Source organism: Aspergillus alliaceus (assembly GCF_009176365.1).
Source record: "Aspergillus alliaceus strain CBS 536.65 unplaced genomic scaffold BDW43scaffold_11, whole genome shotgun sequence".
Lineage (NCBI taxonomy): Eukaryota > Fungi > Ascomycota > Eurotiomycetes > Eurotiales > Aspergillaceae > Aspergillus > Aspergillus alliaceus.
The window spans coordinates 539327-557703 of NW_022474694.1; the positions used below are offsets into that span (position 1 = coordinate 539327).

Here is an 18377-nt window from a genome sequence, read left to right on the forward strand (position 1 = left end):
TCATAAGTCTTCAACAGTTGAGGAGATGTTCTGCGAGCCCAGGACATGTTGCCGGAAACGGTTCTTAGGTTCGATGATACTAATTGTAATCAATTAATCAGTTCTACAAATTAACAGCTTACTTCACCAGTCACCATCAACTTACGCGGTCCAGATCGATTCTTCCACAATCCCATATGAGAAGAGATCTGCTGTCTTTTGGTCCATGCCTTCACTTCCATCTATACGGACTAGCGGAGGAAATTCCTTCGTTCTAGTCCATAATATCGTTGACATGATATGTAAGGAATGGAAAGACGCTCAGCGCAGTGGATATGGGGCCTGTGTTAGTGGATTCGCAGTGATCGTATCTGCCAAAAAATGGCCGCGATTCGCGTTTGTAAGATGCGATACATGCTCTCCAACGGTCGTGGTAGGTTTTATATAGCGCATGTTTAGTTCCACTGAGACTCCAGTCCATTGTGTGAGTTCCAGAAACAATTTCTCCAGTCTTCGTGTCGCTCTAGCCGTTACTGTTAGTAGAGCAGTTGTCCACAGGCCATCCAGGTATGGTACGTGCCATGAAATCGGTCTGATTGTAACTGACGGCAAAAAGGTCAAGTTCATTGCTCCTCACCAAGTCTTTACATGAGGCATGCGCTGCGATCCGAACTCTGTGTGGTTCCTGGAGGAGTCGCTTGCCCACTGCGACGAATGTTACAATACTGTCTATAATATTATTGAATTAGCATTGAATGAGTGGTCTGAGGTCAATACAAGAAACCCAGTATTATATACCTCCAACTATCATTATCACAAGGTCGAGCGGCACTGCTCTAGAGTCTAAGAGCGTCTATCTCTCAGACCGACCATCGTCCTGCGCAACCCGTGAATCTGATCCAACACTAACCAATTGCGCTTTAGGTCGCATGAAAGCCAGGACAAAAGCTGATATGCGTGACTCATACCCTAGTTTGGTGGTGAGCTTATGTCTTCTTTGGTGCGTGGTAGAAAGCCATGTTAGCTAATCCACTGGGGTCGCATTATTCTGAGGTATAGCGGTCCTACCATCCAAAGCAGCACAACCATCCCACCTTTGCGAGTTATTGTAAAATCGGGCGCTACATCCGGTTCGATTTCCCACAGCGATACCTCAGAGGAAGCAACCGAGTAGGCCAGGGGTGAGTATGCTGGGGGCAGATCGGAGACGTTTTCATTATGGAAGGATATCTGTTTTACGCCTATCAATTTTTGAGGCTGGATGAGGTCGAAAGAGCCCGTGAAGGCTGGAATGCGTGACTATCATTTCGAGAAGATCTTTTGGGCATAAGAAAAGATTGCCATTTAGCTCTAGAGCTATAGAAACTTCCAATATCTGCATCACTAAAACGTCCTGGCCTAACGACACATCAACGCAATTCCTCTGGAAAAATTACGCATTGAAACTAAAGACGCTCATTACACTGAGGCAAGGTGTTGTTCTTTTCTGTCTCCCTCATTCCAAATAGCTCAGCAATGAAAGGGCGCCGGTCTCATCAGAAGTCACGCAGTGGTTGTCTAAAGTGCAGACAGCGAAAGGTCAAGGTAAGTTCATGCTAGATGATTGACCGACAGAAGTGGATCGGCTAAGTCAACTCTAGTGTGGGAAAGAGAAGCCAACCTGTAGCAACTGCAGGAAACATAGTGTAGGCTATTATTTTGCTCCGAGGAAGATCGACCACCTATCATCTGCCAGTCAAAACGTGGCCCCCTTTCCACTCCCAGGGGCGATCCTTTCCACTTCCCCAGGTAGTGACAGCCAAACGCAGATAACCGCGACTTCCGAGCTCCACTTCGCGGATCTAGAGCTACTGCACATTATACTACATCCACCGCCTATAAATTCTCACTCCATCCGCTGCTGCAAACATTCTGGCGAGTGGAAGTCCCACAAATCGGTTTTGCCGCTCCATACACTCTCCGTGTAATTCTAGCCATTTCAGCTCTACACTTAGCTTATCTGCGTCCGGACAAGACACAGCTCCATCTTTCTCAGGCGAGCACTCGTCATGAAGCAGCACTGAGGCTCGCTACACCCGAAATGGCAAACATCAACCCAGATAACTCGGCTCCTCTGTTCCTCTTATCCGCCATATCATCCTTCATTAGCTGCGCAAAGCCGCTCTAATTAGGTAACTTCATCCATTTTGAGGACAGCATAGCCAACTGGCTTCTCCTTATCCGGGGTACGGGCACTATCCTTAACTTTGTCGACGAATCGCTCAAAACGGGACCATTAGCATCGATGCTAAGCGTCCGGGCTCAATTCCGTAAATTTGAACCAACCACGCAACATCAAGCTCTAGAAGGACTGCGCCAGCTTGCCCTGAGTGAGATCCAGGATCAACACATGGTCCAGATGTATATGGGAACGATAAATTAAATGAACCAGCCATTCGTGATGTGCCTGGAGCATAACCTCAGGCTTGAGACTGCAGATGTCTTTATCTGGCTAATGCGGGTGTAAAAGACTACCAGCCCTTAGCTATGGTCATTCTGGGCTATTTCTGTGTGCTGCTATATCAGCTGGAGTGAATGTGGTGTATGAAGGGCTGCAGTACTCACCTTATGTCGCAGATCCATAACCAGATCGGTCCGGTACATCGGGTATGGGTTCGATAGCTCATTGAGCAGATTGGATATCTCCCTCGTACATAATGTGCTATGTTCGCGCAGATGAACACGGTATTTACGCATATTCTAAGTGGTACTCGTTAACTCTTAGGTATCTACCTCGTAACCTCCATTAATGGTCATCTAGTTCCGCGGACAGGCGGGGGGGCATCGTCGTCGACTGAGGCCAAATGGAGATACGAATGACCCGGTCGTGCTACGAGTCATGCACCTTCATTTTTGATATCGGGCTAATCGATCCTTTCTAATATCAGAATATTCCTGGGCTACAATTACAACTCTGTGCTTCGCTCTAGCATTATGTCGAGTAAATCAGGGCAGTTTACCGTTCCCAGGATTAAAGGTGCCCAAGGTCCTCTACCATTTGTGAAAAAAGACAATCGTTAGAGTCATGTCATATATTCCCCCAGAATATCCCCGTATCGGGTTATACAATCGCAATTCAGCAGCCAAGATACGCTGTCCCTATAACCAAGACATTGGCAAGGTACCGGTCTGACAGGTGGTTGATTTCTAAGCATTTCATCGACCGGCTAGCTGCGCAGTCCCCAAAACGGCAACTATTCGCTCGATCACTTCGTATAGCATTAATAATGCTTGGTATGACGTCGTATCGCTCTGCTAAAGGAAATCTAACATAGGACATATGCGAAAGATATATAAGAAGTCGCGGAGCAGGTTCAATATTCATTCCTAAAACCATAATAGGCAAAGACCTCTCCACAAAAGGAGTGTACAAGATGCAGCCCATTGTTACAAATAACGTCCTGATCAAGGACAACAGAATCACTTACGGCATCCACGGCACCGGCCAGCCAGTTGTCCTCCTGCACGGAACACCCTCATCATCCCTGCTCTGGAGAAACGTAGTCCCACGCCTTACAGAAGCCGGATTCAAAGTCCATGTTTTCGACCTGTTGGGTTATGGTCTGTCCGAGCGCCCATGGGACCCAAATGTTGACACATCAATGTCTGGCCAAGTCCCGATTCTCGAAGGTCTGCTAGCACATTGGGGTCTGGGCACATTCCACCTCGTGGCACACGACATTGGCGGCGGTATTGCCCAACGTTTTGGGATCTTTTACCCGCATCGGCTACGCTCGTTGACACTCATCGACGTTGTGAGCTTCGACAGCTATCCATCGAAGAGAACGAGAGAACAAATGAAGAATGGCCTGCAACAACTGATCGACGCAGGTGACCCTGATCATCGTGCGCATTTCAGAGAATGGCTCTTGGACTCTGTACATGATAAGCAGAAGTTTGCAGATGGTAGTTTGGAAACTTTCTTGGAGTATATCTCTGGACCGATCGGCCAGGGGAGCCTGTTTCAGCACCAAGTGCGACATTATGATCCGGTACACACAATGGAAATTGCGGATCGGCTTCATGAGCTGGGAAAGATACCTGTTAAGATTATATGGGGTGCCGATGATGCGTGGCAGGTTGTTGACTGGGCATATAAACTGAACAAGGCGATTCCTGGATCGGACTTGGAGATTCTCGAGAGTTGTGGGCATTTTTCACCAGAGGATCAGCCTGAGAAGCTGTCGCAGATTATACTGTCGTTCTTGTATCTCCATCAGAAGTAGTCGAAGTCTTACATTGTCTGAGATAATATCTTAATAATACTAAGCGGTTTATTACACGACGCACTTCCTCTCTCCCTCAGTACATAGACCACTCAACCTTGGGATAACCATCATAAATCACTAACTCTGCACTACTAGCCCTTCGACCTCACCCTTGAGTACCCTTATAATCTGCTCAACCATATCACCCTCAACAACACCCTCCTGCCAAGTAAAACCCAATACCAACCTCCCATCCCGTCCTGTCACGGAACTAACCTTGATCGCGGCACTGCACGCACTAGCACTCTGACTAAACAACATGCTCTCAATCTCATACTGCAACCGTCCCCTCGACGCAGGAATCCTCCCTACATTAGATAACTCAAAAGCACTCATCCGCTTTCGACCCAGTTTCTGACGCATCCACAGATGCAGGTCGGGAATGAATCGCAAATACCCAACCGACATATCACCTCCTTTCTTTTCAATGATCTGTTCGATAATCGCTTTGGTCCGGCGAGCTTCGCTCCAGCTAAAAGATGTCATCCTGCGATACTCCATAGACAATGAGCCAACATAGCATCCCAAAGGCGTGGCTGTGATATTCTCCGGAAGGAACCTTCGCAACGACACTGCACAGTCGACCTGTAGTGTGCGATATGTGGATGGAAGGACGGTGAATACGCTCGTCGTGATGAGGGTCTGGAGCGCGCCTGTTACGGATGTTTGTTCGTTCTTGCTCATGTTTACTAGGTTATGCGTCTCGGCTGGGGATAGCCATAGAGAAGAGAAGCGGGTCTTAACGGGGAGGGATTGGGGCGCTCCTGTCCAGCTATCTGGTGGAGGGAAGTGTTGCTTTTCCTGAGATCGCAAGTAATCCTGCGATATGGGAAGCGTATGCAAGTCTTCCAGTGGAGGGGGGAGAGGGGTTGATGGGGTAGAAATCATATCAGGGACTTCGGCCGCAGTGTCCTGAGCCATGTAGCGTTCTAGTTCCTCATGGAAAGAAAGAGCGCTTTGGGTGTCCATCAGCGAATGGTAGAATATGAAGATGAGAGTAAAATGTGTGGGGGTTGAGTGCTCTTCGAGAACGCAGATCCTCCAGAATGGAAGAGTCTGGTTTGGCAATGTCTCGAAGGGACGATTATGTTGGTCTTCGAGCACATTGTCGAGCTCCTCTCTCCAATCTGAGCTCCGGGGTTTGGTGTTCTCGTCGATACATTCCACGACCTCACTGAGTGAGATTTTGGGAAGTCGAACAAAATAAGGACTTGGTGTATCGACCCCAGCAGGGATAGCTGACAGTATCGGGTGCTTTGAGATGAGTATGGAGAGCGCGCCAAAGAGCCTTGGCTTCACGGTCCCCCCGCTTGGTCGCCTGTAGCGGGCGGTCAGACCGACGTTGAGATAGATTCCCAAATGACTTCGTGTCGTCGAATACTTCTCGACATGTCCTGATGATTGTCAGAGAATCGCTCGAGTAAGGAAAAGATAATTATACCCAGAGGCCGCAATGATGTGGCGCTTGGAACGGGGGATTTCACTTCCATAGCTGTTGACTCATAAAGACACAAGAAATTAAATTTTAAATGAGTATTATAAAGATGTAATCCATAATTAGAGTCGGGCTTAAGACCCCTAAAATAGTCCTCAGTACACTCGGTCCGACTGACTGACCTGACCCATTCGGCTCACAGGTCCGATAGTCGAAACCTGAAGCACAACTGCTCCTCAACCATGAATCCGGTCAAGTCTGTATGCTCAATGAAAGGTGCTCTATGTATACATACGGAGTACATACCCACACGATCTAAAATATATCATGTAAAACATAATCCAGTGGGCGACAAAATCAATTGCCCACGGGATCCTTGCAGCGTGGTGGGCGGGTACGCGTACCCGGAAAGCCCGCCCAAACCGTTCTCACAGAGCTTGGGGGAAATCAATAAAGGCTTATATTGTAGCCTATGGCGCTGCACGGCAGACTATAGGTCAGACTTATAGACAAGGAATAAGTTCACTGGGCGGTCGAATAAAATCACTGAGTAAGGTAACACTCTACCACATTAAACGCAGCGATATCACAGGTTGAAAGCACAACAGCGTCATCCAATAATCATCCACACAGCAACAGTCCATGCTCGTGTGATGTTCTCCGAGTCTTCTACAGGTCTCTGCTGTGACATGAGTGGTGCATCTGTGGCTATGAAACCATCCTGAAATATCCCCCTGGAGGTTGTCTAGGATTGGTTATGGCTCAATGTGGGTAGAAGTGTTTTGGCACGCTCTCTATTTCCACTTCATATTTCTTATTACCACTAAATATTCTTGAGAATAAGTGCTGTCGAGTCCCAAAAAGGGATTTAGGAGACAATGAAATGCTAGCAATGGGAGGGTCCGTAATATACTGTGGAAGTAACTTTAATTACTCGAGTGGTCATACTAAAGAAATTCCTACGTACGCTGAGCTGTCCTACTTCCAATGTCCAACTGTGCCACGTTAACTGTGATTCTTTCCGCACATATCAGTGTTGAATAAGGCAATATTAAGGCACAAGTAGGGTTTTTCGTTCGATAGGATTCATACCTCACTTCTGTTCTCCGTACAGTATCTGTGAGTATGGCACGATGGACATCATTAGAAAATCAATGTAAAGCACTAAAAGTCTATCGTTTCAGGTCACGTGAACCGTCTTGCGGTGACTAATGGCTGACAGCCGCCATCCAATCGCTTTGTCCAGGTCGAGTAGTGAGTTTCTTAACTATCGCTACTTCTCAGGTTAAGAGCACCACTCACTGAACCCAATTTAGCATATCGAGACCGTAACATCCTTCTTCATCGGCGTCTCCATCCTCGTAACCATCATCCCAACCTATACTCTCTCGCCTCAACGGGGCGAGCATGATGATTGGCTCACATTCCAATATAGAAGACTCGAAGTGTGCTGACACCTAAGCTTTCCAGAGACTTTGAAGAAACTAAACTATTCGAGGAGTTTCCACGGGGTACGGTCAAAGTTGTGGCGCATGTATACGCTCCCGACAAGGATGACTCCAGCCATATTGCCTTACACTACCGGAAACTAGACAGCCTCGTCCGTACGGTCAACTATATCGAATATTTCTCCTCGCAGAATGCCGTTCACCTGCCAAACCACCGTGACTTCGGCTGGAAACAAGCGGGCAAGTTGAACGAGGGCATAAAAAATCTAGATTACCCTTGTCCAGATCTTGTCGTAGCCTTCCTGCCCCTCTTTCGTCTAATTGGGGTCCACGACCTAAAGGCTATGCCTGCAGATTGCGTGAGAGGAAAATGAAAAATCCAACGGCAGTGTCAACGACGCATTTCACTGAACTTATCGACATGCTCGACCACCTACTCTTGGTTAGACTGCGTCCCCATCATCTAAAGCATTCCCAACTACACAACTGGTCTTTTCTCGCGCGACTACGATAATCAATGGTGTTCATCTCAGAGTTCGGATGGCGCCATGTATCAGTAGCAACGCCAACGCAAGCGGCCCATCTAGAACCCACCTTTGAGTTTGCAGACAATGCGGCTCAGATATTATTTGCTTCTGACATTTGTTAGAGCGGCATCGTGAAGCACTCTGGCTCTGTAGGTGTAAAGACTGATCCTAGGCCGGGATAAGAAATCGATCTCTATGCACTCCGTGCGCTTACGGAGGAAGGCTTGGTGGAAGAATTGGTGTACGCTAGGTGACGAGATAATCACAAGATAGTCCTGATGGATAGTCTGTTTGAAAGAGAGATGGTTCATATCGTGATAGAGACTGATGACAATTGATGGGCAGTCATAAGGCGGGCTTATAAGGTGTGGTTTTGTGTATTTGGATACGGCGATGTTTCCTAGTCTACAGGGCTGATTGGCTAAGAATGCTCCCCTCGTCCCAATGGATGCATTTAATATCTATTAGTGACATTGCTTACAACTTAGAGTAATCGAATGTTGCACGCTTGTTCATGGTATGATTGTGAAATAGTAGAATACCTGGATCACTGGTGAAGCCAATGTTGTATCTAAGGACCAGTCGTTGGCTCCCGGCATAGATTCTTCAACCCACAAGCGGCCTCTACTTGTATCTTAATTGCGAGTTAACTAGGGAGGCGCATGGTGACCAGAGAAGTTATGTGTACTCATTACCAATCAAACATATGCATCCTTCACAATACATAAAAATATCAGTAAAATCGAGGCCACGTGAGATCGTTGTTATTTCTTTGTTTCTAGAAGGCCATTGTTGATCCGCGTGTCTTTGTGTGAGGTTGTTTATTTAGAAGCATTTAATTCTCTACCGATCACTTTTTCATTTATTATTCAATCCTCATTTCCATGCTCAGATTACATCGGATCAGACCGAGAGCACCAACAAAGACGATGGCCATGGTTTAGTCCAGGGCACGGATCTATATATCATCGGTATATCATACACTGAAAACTTGCCGATATATATATTTTCCCCGGCGGGCCGACCTATGTCATTCACGTGCGGTTAGGGGACAGACCGTCGGCAAAATCGGGTTTTTCTTTCTTCCGAACAGATATGGATAACATTCACAATCCTTTCCTGATCCTGTCAATAGAAATGCAGTTTGAATTGAATACCCGTAGGTACACATCTAAACACGGTTATTCATCGCCAGTTGCTTTGAAATCAATATTCACAATTTACACCTATTGAAACATCCGACATGACGGCCTCAAAAACCGAGGGAATAAAAGCTTAAACAAATAGAAAGGAAAGGATACAAAAAAGAAACCACCGAAGAAGACATATCTCAGAATATATAACAAACACCCCTTTTTCTTTTAATTCACTAGCCCCTTAATGAGCGGCCATCAACTTCTTGATCTCCGCAATAGCCCGGGCGGGGTTCAGACCCTTGGGGCAAGTCCGCGAGCAGTTGAGAATGGTGTGGCAACGGTAGACGCTCATGCTGTTGTCTAGGGCGTGCTTGCGCTCGGCAGTCTTCTCATCACGGGAATCGGCCAACCAACGGTAGGATTGGAGGAGGATAGCAGGTCCGAGGTACTCCTCGCTGTTCCACCAGTACGAGGGGCAGGAGGTGGAGCAGCAGGCACACAGAATGCACTCGTAGAGACCGTCAAGCTTCTTGCGGTCTTCAGGACTTTGACGGAATTCAAGGCCCTAAGTGTATGTTAGAATTTGCCGTTAAAACCGAGTGAAGTCAAGGATATGGTGCAAGACTCACATCTTCGGTCTTGGTATCACGCTGCAGGTAAGGCTTGATCGACTTGTATTGCTTGTAGAACTGGGTCAGATCGGGAACCAGATCCTTGACAACGTAGGTATGAGGAAGAGGGTAGATGCGAGAATCCTTGGCGGTGTCGGTAGGAATGCGGCCTATATAGCACAGTCAATACCTCAATTCCCGCCTTGTCGTACCTAAAACATTGCGAGTCACATACACAAGCAAGCAAGGGTGTTGACACCGTCGATGTTCATCGCACAACTTCCGCAGATACCTTCACGGCAACTTCTCCGGAAAGTCAGGGTAGGGTCCATCTCGTTCTTAATGCGGATCAGGGCGTCGAGCATCATAGGTCCGGTCTTGTTCAAATCCAGAGAGTAGGACTGCATCTTGGGCTTCTCGGTCGGCTGGTCGGGGTTCCAGCGGTAGACATGGAATGTCTTCACTCTCGGGGTCTCCGATGGGTTGGGATCCTGTGCAGTTGAGGTCTTAGATTCGGGAACAGTTTTAGAACTGGCGTAACCTGTCCCGCTCACCTGGGCAACCGGGTCGACAGTCGCATAGGAGCGAGCGAAGACGGCGGGGCGGAAGAGAGGCTTGGAGGATGCGACAAGGCGCGAAGTCGAGCGAAGAGCAGCCATGGTGGGCGAGAGGACACTTGCGGCTATGACGTGCAAAAGAAAAGAAAAAAAGTGAGAATGAAGGCGGATTGAAGCGGAGGAGACGTAATGAAAAAGGGTGACAATCGTCAATGGAGAGGAGAGAGGGCGGTCAAGTCAACCAAGTACACAGCCAGCCAGCGGCAACGACAGATGAAGTCGAAGGGAGTTTGGAGAGTGATGTTTTGTGAGCTTTACCCAAGAGGTAACCTCGGGTTTGACGGCCGGCCGGTTGCTGACTCAGCCCGCTGGCCAATCATGCAAAGGCTAATTGCAAGCGTCGGGGATACACGGCGAATCTGCTTTGGAGGAATCCGTCTCTCTCTCCTCGCACGTGAGAAGGATAGACCTTGCAGAATGATTTATCAAGAATGCATTCTAATTAGACTTGAGGGGCCACTATCTTGTACATAATCAAATCCGCGCCATGACCATCGCAATCCATCTTCTCTTGTTCCCAATTACATCACGAGTCAATTTGCGTTCACCATTTGCCGCTTGCCCAAAGGGGAAACGGAACCGAGTCCAGTTGCCGTCTCGACCCTGAGGCATGCACTGCCAAGACTCAAGCATATAGCCGCTGCCTGAGGCATAAAGGCTTCTCCCGGCCGTGCACTATTCCTATTCAGAACAAACACTGCTTCCACCTGGCCATGAGTACACCATAGAGCATACTGAACAACGCATGTTGTGGCCTGAAACGATTGCATACCGTTCTGTAAGATTAGCAAAGTACCCTTCGTAGCATAGCTAAACTATACAGGGTAAATGCTGGGATATTCAAGGTCGAATAGAGCTGGTGAAAGTGTGTAGAGGGTTAAAAATATATAAACAATAGGGTACAGAAACACTTATTGCTCTTAGACTTCTGGAGAGGAAACCACGCTAGTACCATGGAACAAGAATCAAAATATTAAAAAATGCTGGAGGGCCCATCTCTGACAGAATCTCCATCTCGGCGACTTTGATGACATTATTAATGTTCCACGATATCGTAAAGCCGAATGTCGCCTATACCAGTGCGGGCTTATTTCATACGTCCTATCTCCGACTGCATCCTTTGTACTATTGCTCGGGAGGTTATGCTATGAGAAGTCAGCCATAATAAGTAATTGCTTTCTTGTGCACGCTTGTATATTTGCTTTTTTGATAGCTCACTCGTGCCGAAGTCCCCAGTGTACCAGCCCGGACAAGCAAGTATTGCCCAATTGAAGAGATCTTCACGGACAAACAAAATGGCATGCACAGTCTCTGTGTTATATCCATCGAATACATCTTTCTTCGACCTCGACTACTACCTGAATACACATATACCACTAGTCAAACGCTACATGGAGATAGTACAGCCTGAAACATGGGACTGTTTGCGCGTACGACGCCGCAGAGTCGCCGTACATTGTTCAGACCATTCTGACATTCGAAGAAAAGGAAGGGTTTCTCAAAGCTTTTGAGGAGGATTCCAAGGGACTTGTAGAAGATATACTGAATTTCAGCAGTGAAGCGCCAGTGAGAATCATAGGAAAGATCGCTTGCTATGAGTTGATTCAATGATTCGAGGGATTGGTGTCGATGGTCAACGTTACGAGACTCCCAGCTCCGGATGAATAGGACACTACTGCTAGCAAACTCCATGGCGGCTGGATAAAGATATCAGACCGATAATGGAACAGAGGAAGTTACTGATTTAAGCATGTTGATCACGGACATATCAGGGATATGAAGGGCATCGCAGCGATGTAATAATACATAGCAACGCTATAAAATACCATGGCCCTGGACTACGAATATATAAGGATACGTATTCTACCATCATGTAACTACTTCTGCTTTAGTCTCTCGCATTCAACTTCTAGTCGGATACTAGTTACAGCTTGATACTAGCTCGACTCGTTCCCACTTGGCTTCCAACTATTGTACACGTACCTTAGTAGACAGCCTTTCTTGCCTAAGCCCCACCGTCTTGGATAGAGCCATGGTTAGTCTCTAACGAATGAACATATCGCCTAAGACACTGGGTGTCGTTAATCTGAAATATCCAACGGAACGATTTAGAGTGCGAGACCCAACTTGTGAGTATCATAATAGCCAGGTAGGTAGGTTGAGTCGCAGCTTTCGCCGTACTTTCGTGAGTAGCTCAAGCGATGGTGTATATGAAAGTCCATGGATTATTCCGTAGTCGAGTGTCATTTCATATTCTACCAACAAGGGGTTAAGCTAGTGGATATTCATATTTTACCTTAGGGCTATGGAACGTTCTTCATTTTTTTCGGCACATTCTCACCCATTCAACTGATTCGCCGTGGCTAAAGCAAATTGGAATCAGCTGATTGTGGCTACCAATCCACTTATGCCCTAGGTATATCGTCATTTCCGAATGAGTCCTCAAGAACCCCACCTGTCATTCGAGCTTATTACAAGCTTATGGGGTCCACTTTTGCATTCTACCTTGAAAGTGGTATTTTAAATTAGAATGAGTAACTTTCTTGGAAGTGTCTTCCTTTGGTCATTGAAAGCTAGTTCTTTATGGGGAAGAGTGTCTCATTCGAACACAGTGAGATTGCTAACCATGTGCACTTTCTACGAAGCTGTTGTTTTACTTTGAAAGCTCCTCGATGTGGTTTAGGAGTGAATGGCTCCGTATTATTTCTTTTTGATTAATTCCGCAAGTTCGTATTTGTAAGAATCTCGATAGGGTGGTACTCATTAGGAGAAGCTAAGACAGGCGACAACGAAGATAAATGATGAGTAATCTAAGTAGGCTCCAGTGCACCAACAGTGCATAATGTGGAAGACATGCCCACAGGAATGAAACTAGGATTAAGGAAACTGGTGCGCTGGAATGCATGATGTTCAAACAGACAAGTTTCACACGCTTTGCGAGGGATTACGTTTTTACTGAGTAGCCGTCGCTCAGGCTTTTGATGAGCATGAGTGATATTCAAGTGGCTTACGGATAGCTCAGAATTCAACTTTCGTATGACTGTTTCTAACAGTCTATCCCCACTGAGCTTTTCACAATGGAGAAGGTGTTCATGCGGATCTGATATCATCAGGAACCGAAAAGCTGAGAGGCCCACTGTGGATCGATTTCACACCGTTGCTGAGTTTGGATGTCCACAACGCTACAAAAGGAGATATTGCTCCGTATGCCTGCATACCATTCTATTTCGGGGCTCCCAAGCGATTGGAATGGGAGACCTTATGGAAAAATAAAAACATAATGCCCTTGGATGAACCGGAAATATAGAGTTTAAAAACTACGAAGGAAAAAACCAATGGAGGTCCCCTTAAAGTGTTGATCAACTGCACGGTGCAATGTTGTGTCTCCAACCCTAATCCAAAGATCCCGTGAGGAATGAACACCACATCCTAGCAAGTACGAATCCAATCCGTACAAAGACACCTGAAAACGTGGTGTCGGTAGATCTCCGGCTGCTTAAATTAAATGCCAAGCCGGAGAAACTGCTCCATTATTCTCATTTCGCATCATCCGAGACTAGACTTTTTAGACTACCGAACTAAAAAAACCCGAAGTGGCAATCGTGAAACATCGTTAATGAACCTTAGCCACATAGCTTCAAGGGTTATTACTGGCCCTGTCTTGGTCGGCACATCTCAGAAACTCCATTCAGGGGAACATGGGTAAGCATCAGATGTAGTTCTTGCCCTACCTCTCGACGGCCAGTGATCCGAATGGTTCCGGTTCAGTTTGTAACGGACTGCTGGAGAAGTGGAGCACCCATACCTCCATTAAAGAGAATGGATCTCTCGGTATAAAATTACTCAGGTATTTCTTGCCCCAGAAGACTGGGACTTGGTTTTACTCTACTGCACCCCCGGCGTTTGTCGGACGTTTCATGTTTAGCCTCCACTAACTTCCATTCTAGAACATGATATGATCAAAAGGGTGTCTGCCTTTTGCAGCTCCACCGGAGGATTGGATTCTTACATATAAAGCTAGCAACCATTACCTGCTGTTGAACCGGATTAACAACTCATTCTTTCTTTACACTTCACCCTTTAGTCCTTCCTTCCTTTCCATTTGTCTTTCTTTTCAACATGAAGTACGTGTCTGTCCTGGCCGCCGCTGCGGCCGCCTTTGCCAGCACCGTTGGCGCCGTCGGCGTTTCTGGTGCTGCTGAGGGTTTTGCCAAGGGCGTCACTGGTGGTGGCAGTGCTACTCCGGTTTACCCATCCACTACCGATGAGCTGGTCTCATATCTCGGTGACAGCCAGCCGCGTGTTATCGTCCTTACCAAGACCTTCGACTTTACCCACACTGAGGGCACTGAAACCACTTCTGGTTGTGCTCCTTGGGGTACTGGCTCCGGTTGCCAGCTCGCCATCAACAAGGATAACTGGTGCAACAACTACGAGCCCAACGCCCCTAAAGTGTCCCGCATCACCTACAACAAGGCCGGTGTTCTCGGTATCACCATCAACTCCAACAAGTCTCTTATTGGCCAGGGCAGTGCCGGTGTCATCAAGGGCCGTGGTGTCCGTATCGTCAGCGGCGCCAAGAACGTCATCATCCAGTGAGTATTTTCGCTTTTATAGCCTTCTACAATCCATACTAATATTGATGTACAGGAACATCGCTATCACTGACATCAACCCTCAGTATGTCTGGGGTGGTGATGCCATCACCCTGAACCAGGCTGACCTTGTCTGGATCGACCACGTTACCACTGCCCGTATCGCCCGTCAGCACATCGTCCTCGGTACCCAGGCCGACAACCGTGTCACTATCTCCAATTCCCTCATCGACGGCCGCTCCGACTATTCTGCTACCTGCAACGGCCACCACTACTGGGGTGTCTACCTTGATGGATCCAACGACATGGTCACCATGAAGGGTAACTACTTCTACAACACCTCCGGCCGTATGCCCAAGGTTCAGGGCAACACCCTCCTCCACGCTGTCAACAACTACTTCCACAACGTTGAGGGTCACGCCTTCGAGATCGGCTCTGGCGGCTACGTCCTTGCCGAGGGTAACGCTTTCCAGAATGTCGATGCCCCCGTGGAGTCCCCCATCAGCGGCCAACTCTTCAGCGCCCCTGATGCCACTACCAACGCTCAGTGCAAATCTGTCTTCGGCCGTACTTGCCAGATTAACGCCTTCGGCAGCTCTGGATCTTTCAGCCAGGCTGATACCGCTGTCATCTCCAAGTTCTCTGGCAAGAACATCGCTCCTGCTCACCTTGCCTCCAACATTCCCCGGTGGGTCATGGCTAATGCCGGCCAGGGCAAGCTCTAAATCATTGAATGAAGGTTCTTCACTTAGGGAATTTGTGGGAATGAGACTGTAGAAGGTTATAGGGGCGATAATTAAGCTTCGTGTATCTAATTCTATGTAATACTATTTTCTAAGCAAGCTACAAACAATGTTAACCTAGTTTGAAGCCTCTGTGTTTTGTGACCTTACCGGTAGGAATGTATGACATCTCTTATTATGCCAATACCCTGCAGGATATTGTATATCTCTAATTTTGTTGAACCTTCGATCGATCTAATTCAGGCATTGGACCGGAGTAAAATTTGCCCAAACATAGTTGTATAGGGAGCTATCAGCGACCTGATCGTACTAGGTAGTAGTAGTACGTAGAACCATAGCAGAGAATATTATATCCGCGAAAGGATTTATAGCAATCATAGCTGCATGGCATTATCCGAACATATCTAAATCAAATTTTATGAATCTTTTTTATATACTTCGCAATATAATCATGAACTACTAGTAGACCAGCTTGACAGGATCCACGATCGTCGGTGGAACTGTCAGGTTAATATAAGATCCGAAAGTATACCTCCAAGAGGCAAGGATGTACGAACACATCCACCAGCCCACCTACGATCTTCTCACGAACCGTGTGTACGTAATTCCGACGATCATTGTCGATCGATGTTTACATGAAACATTCAATACTCTAAATGCATTGTGTACTATCTATTGCCTTACAGCGTTCAATGGCAATAGTTACTCCCATGGGTAGCGAATAACTGGCGTTAATATGCATCCCTGGGGAGTTGAGGACACATACCTCTACCAAAACTACCAACAAAAAGCAATTACCAATAACCAAACCAGGCCCAAATAGCTTCTCCTGCATGACAGCGTTACCATTCGCAAACGGCTCACCGCTCCCAGTCACTGTAGCGATAGTCAACCCAGTTCATCAAATTCTCCTCATGCGGGAAAAGAGCTTTCGCAACGACCTTCCCACCACCTTCTTTGGCCTCGATCTTCAGCAGCTCTACAATAGGCTCAATAAAGTGATTCACATACGTAAACCAAAACTTATCTGTAGCAAGGTCATACTCCAACCCCCAGTTTACGATAATATCCTGCGTCTTCGGCTCGCGACGTACGGATCTTCAGCGTCCGGAATGTATGCAAGGCGATATCGTGCAAATTAGGTAAGGCCCAGGAACTTTAAACGCTTGAACAGCAGTGAAGACAAAACTTGCATCGCTGGTTGTTAAGGTAGGTAGTTCGCTTAGTATATTGCCCTGGTTAACTCTGAACCAACCCTGTTTTTCACTCCCCTTCGTTACCGATTGTCGCGGCCATAACTCGGGTAAGGTCGACATCATTGTTACCTGCAAGTCGCACGACTACGTCTTGTAATGTGCCCAGGAGGATGCCGGTGAATGTAGCGGCCAGAGCGATGGCTGCGTCAAAGTCGGCTATGGGGAACTGGTAGCGGCAGGGCTGGATTGGGTTTATGATGAAGTGTTTGAGGCAGTTACTCTCCTTGGGATGCGGATTCAACCGCAATGCCTTTTGCACAATCACTATGCACGTTACTATGATCACCCGGGACAACACGGAGGGATGTATTTCGGGTATCTGCCACCGGTTGGGTCTAGGTTAGGGCTAGGTTCCAGCAATCAGGTAAACTGGTAGGCTATGTCACTCTAATAGTTACCGGGTTATTATACAATAATATCTATCTAGCACAACAGTAGTTATATCTCTACACCAGGGTTGTCAACCTCTTCATCATTCATCAATATTTCTTCTACCCGTACAATAGCCTTAACATTGTTGGTGTAGTCTCTGTAGATGGCTCAAATACGGATATTGCCACCAGTCCTGTATACCCCATCCCATTTCCGCGCAAGGTGTTTGGGGCCCAGCTCCTCCCGGAGATACTCACGAGCGGCCTGGTTGGCTTTTTTGATAGTGGTCTTGGTTGCAATCAGAGCTGGATAGCACTCCGCCACCAGGGGTTCAACCGTGTAATTTTAGTGAATCTCCGCCTTTACCTGATACCGTCTTACCTGAACAACACGAGCAGGTTCTCCGTGACGGAGTTTAACCACTGTAGACATGGGACCCATGGTTTTGGACAGTCAACCATTGGACTAGGATCGATTGAATGTACCAGATACATGCTCTCCATGCAGGAGATGTGGCTTCCTGAAGCTCCTCAAAAATGTCAACTGGAGGGCGTTCCTCATCAAGATCAAGCCAGTCAAGGGACACTTCATCCAGTGCCTCAACAACCTGGCCCATGAACCAGCGGGGATCTATCAGTTCTGTTCCAGTGCATATTCCACGGACGGGACCGTTGCACTTGTGGAATTCAACTTCTACGGTGACAAGTACGCACCGGATATCCCACCTGCTTGTTGGTTGAAACAGTAACGCGCTCTTGTCGACGCTAGTTATAAACGCACCTCCGGGTATAGCCGATGACCTTCATGATACTGAGCCTTGTGCTTTTCACCAATGCATGTCTGACACCATTAATGTGATATTTGGACTTTCGCCGTTCTTTTTGTTTTACCACATTTTATTGCTACGTCTTTGTGGCTGGTCATTGTATAAGGCAGGACACTATATTTCTGCGCGGATAAGGTTATTCATTTTAGTCTGTTCATTAGGAATTAGATGCGTAAGCCTCTCATCGGCGATAAATGTTCCTTGGAAGATCATATTAGACCAGCGTACCATAATATTATAGGGTACAGCTCGTATGCTGACTGAGTGCTCCCTGTCTTTCACCCTAAATTGCACATGTAGCTTGGGCGTGTGTACTGCATGTGAGTATGTAGTATTTAGTATAGACTTTCGTTCTCTTCTCTTGCTCTATTGGCTGTTAATCTGATCCTACAATACAAGATTCCACAGTTTCTGTATAATAGAATTCTTCCTTTCTTTCTTTCTCTCTTCCTTCTCTACGTTTGATGTTTCGTTAGATCGCCACTTAGGTATAATTTATGCATATTATCAAGGTGTATAGAATCA

The 18377-nt window shown here is 47.0% G+C and overlaps 7 protein-coding genes across 7 annotated transcripts; 3 read left to right on the forward strand and 4 right to left on the reverse strand.

Moving 5' to 3' along the window:
* On the reverse strand, positions 1 to 276 carry BDW43DRAFT_309089 (uncharacterized protein; the record flags this gene model as incomplete). Its single annotated transcript, XM_032046640.1, has 2 exons — positions 1 to 79; positions 146 to 276. The coding sequence occupies 2 exons, from the start codon at positions 274 to 276 to the stop codon at positions 1 to 3; spliced, it is 210 nt and encodes a 69-aa protein (XP_031902596.1).
* Positions 277 to 1494: 1218 nt separating this feature from the next.
* Positions 1495 to 2640, forward strand: BDW43DRAFT_298787 (Zn(II)2Cys6 transcription factor domain-containing protein; the record flags this gene model as incomplete). Its single annotated transcript, XM_032044615.1, has 6 exons — positions 1495 to 1563; positions 1620 to 1767; positions 1827 to 2094; positions 2176 to 2371; positions 2411 to 2479; positions 2569 to 2640. 6 exons carry the CDS (start codon positions 1495 to 1497, stop codon positions 2638 to 2640), a joined length of 822 nt encoding a protein of 273 aa, XP_031902597.1.
* Positions 2641 to 3237: 597 nt separating this feature from the next.
* BDW43DRAFT_269545 (alpha/beta fold hydrolase) lies at positions 3238 to 4262 on the forward strand. Its single transcript, XM_032041246.1, has one exon. The coding sequence runs from the start codon at positions 3393 to 3395 to the stop codon at positions 4242 to 4244; it is 852 nt and encodes a 283-aa protein (XP_031902598.1). The 5' UTR covers positions 3238 to 3392; the 3' UTR covers positions 4245 to 4262.
* Positions 4263 to 4273: 11 nt separating this feature from the next.
* BDW43DRAFT_269546 (uncharacterized protein) lies at positions 4274 to 5788 on the reverse strand. Its single transcript, XM_032041247.1, has one exon. The coding sequence runs from the start codon at positions 5253 to 5255 to the stop codon at positions 4365 to 4367; it is 891 nt and encodes a 296-aa protein (XP_031902599.1). The 5' UTR covers positions 5256 to 5788; the 3' UTR covers positions 4274 to 4364.
* A 3285-nt stretch (positions 5789 to 9073) lies between these two features.
* sdh2 (succinate dehydrogenase iron-sulfur protein subunit SDH2) lies at positions 9074 to 10102 on the reverse strand (the record flags this gene model as incomplete). The annotated part of the gene is made up of 3 exons (XM_032046641.1): positions 9074 to 9397; positions 9462 to 9613; positions 9679 to 10102. 3 exons carry the CDS (start codon positions 10100 to 10102, stop codon positions 9074 to 9076), a joined length of 900 nt encoding a protein of 299 aa, XP_031902600.1.
* Positions 10103 to 13652: 3550 nt separating this feature from the next.
* Positions 13653 to 15506, forward strand: BDW43DRAFT_269554 (polysaccharide lyase family 1 protein). The gene is made up of 3 exons (XM_032041248.1): positions 13653 to 13907; positions 14008 to 14655; positions 14711 to 15506. The coding sequence occupies exons 2-3, from the start codon at positions 14180 to 14182 to the stop codon at positions 15378 to 15380; spliced, it is 1146 nt and encodes a 381-aa protein (XP_031902601.1). The 5' UTR covers positions 13653 to 13907; positions 14008 to 14179; the 3' UTR covers positions 15381 to 15506.
* A 1155-nt stretch (positions 15507 to 16661) lies between these two features.
* On the reverse strand, positions 16662 to 17467 carry BDW43DRAFT_309094 (putative sexual development protein (LsdA); the record flags this gene model as incomplete). Its single annotated transcript, XM_032046642.1, has 3 exons — positions 16662 to 16918; positions 17203 to 17314; positions 17408 to 17467. The coding sequence occupies 3 exons, from the start codon at positions 17465 to 17467 to the stop codon at positions 16662 to 16664; spliced, it is 429 nt and encodes a 142-aa protein (XP_031902602.1).
* Positions 17468 to 18377: the final 910 nt, after the last annotated feature.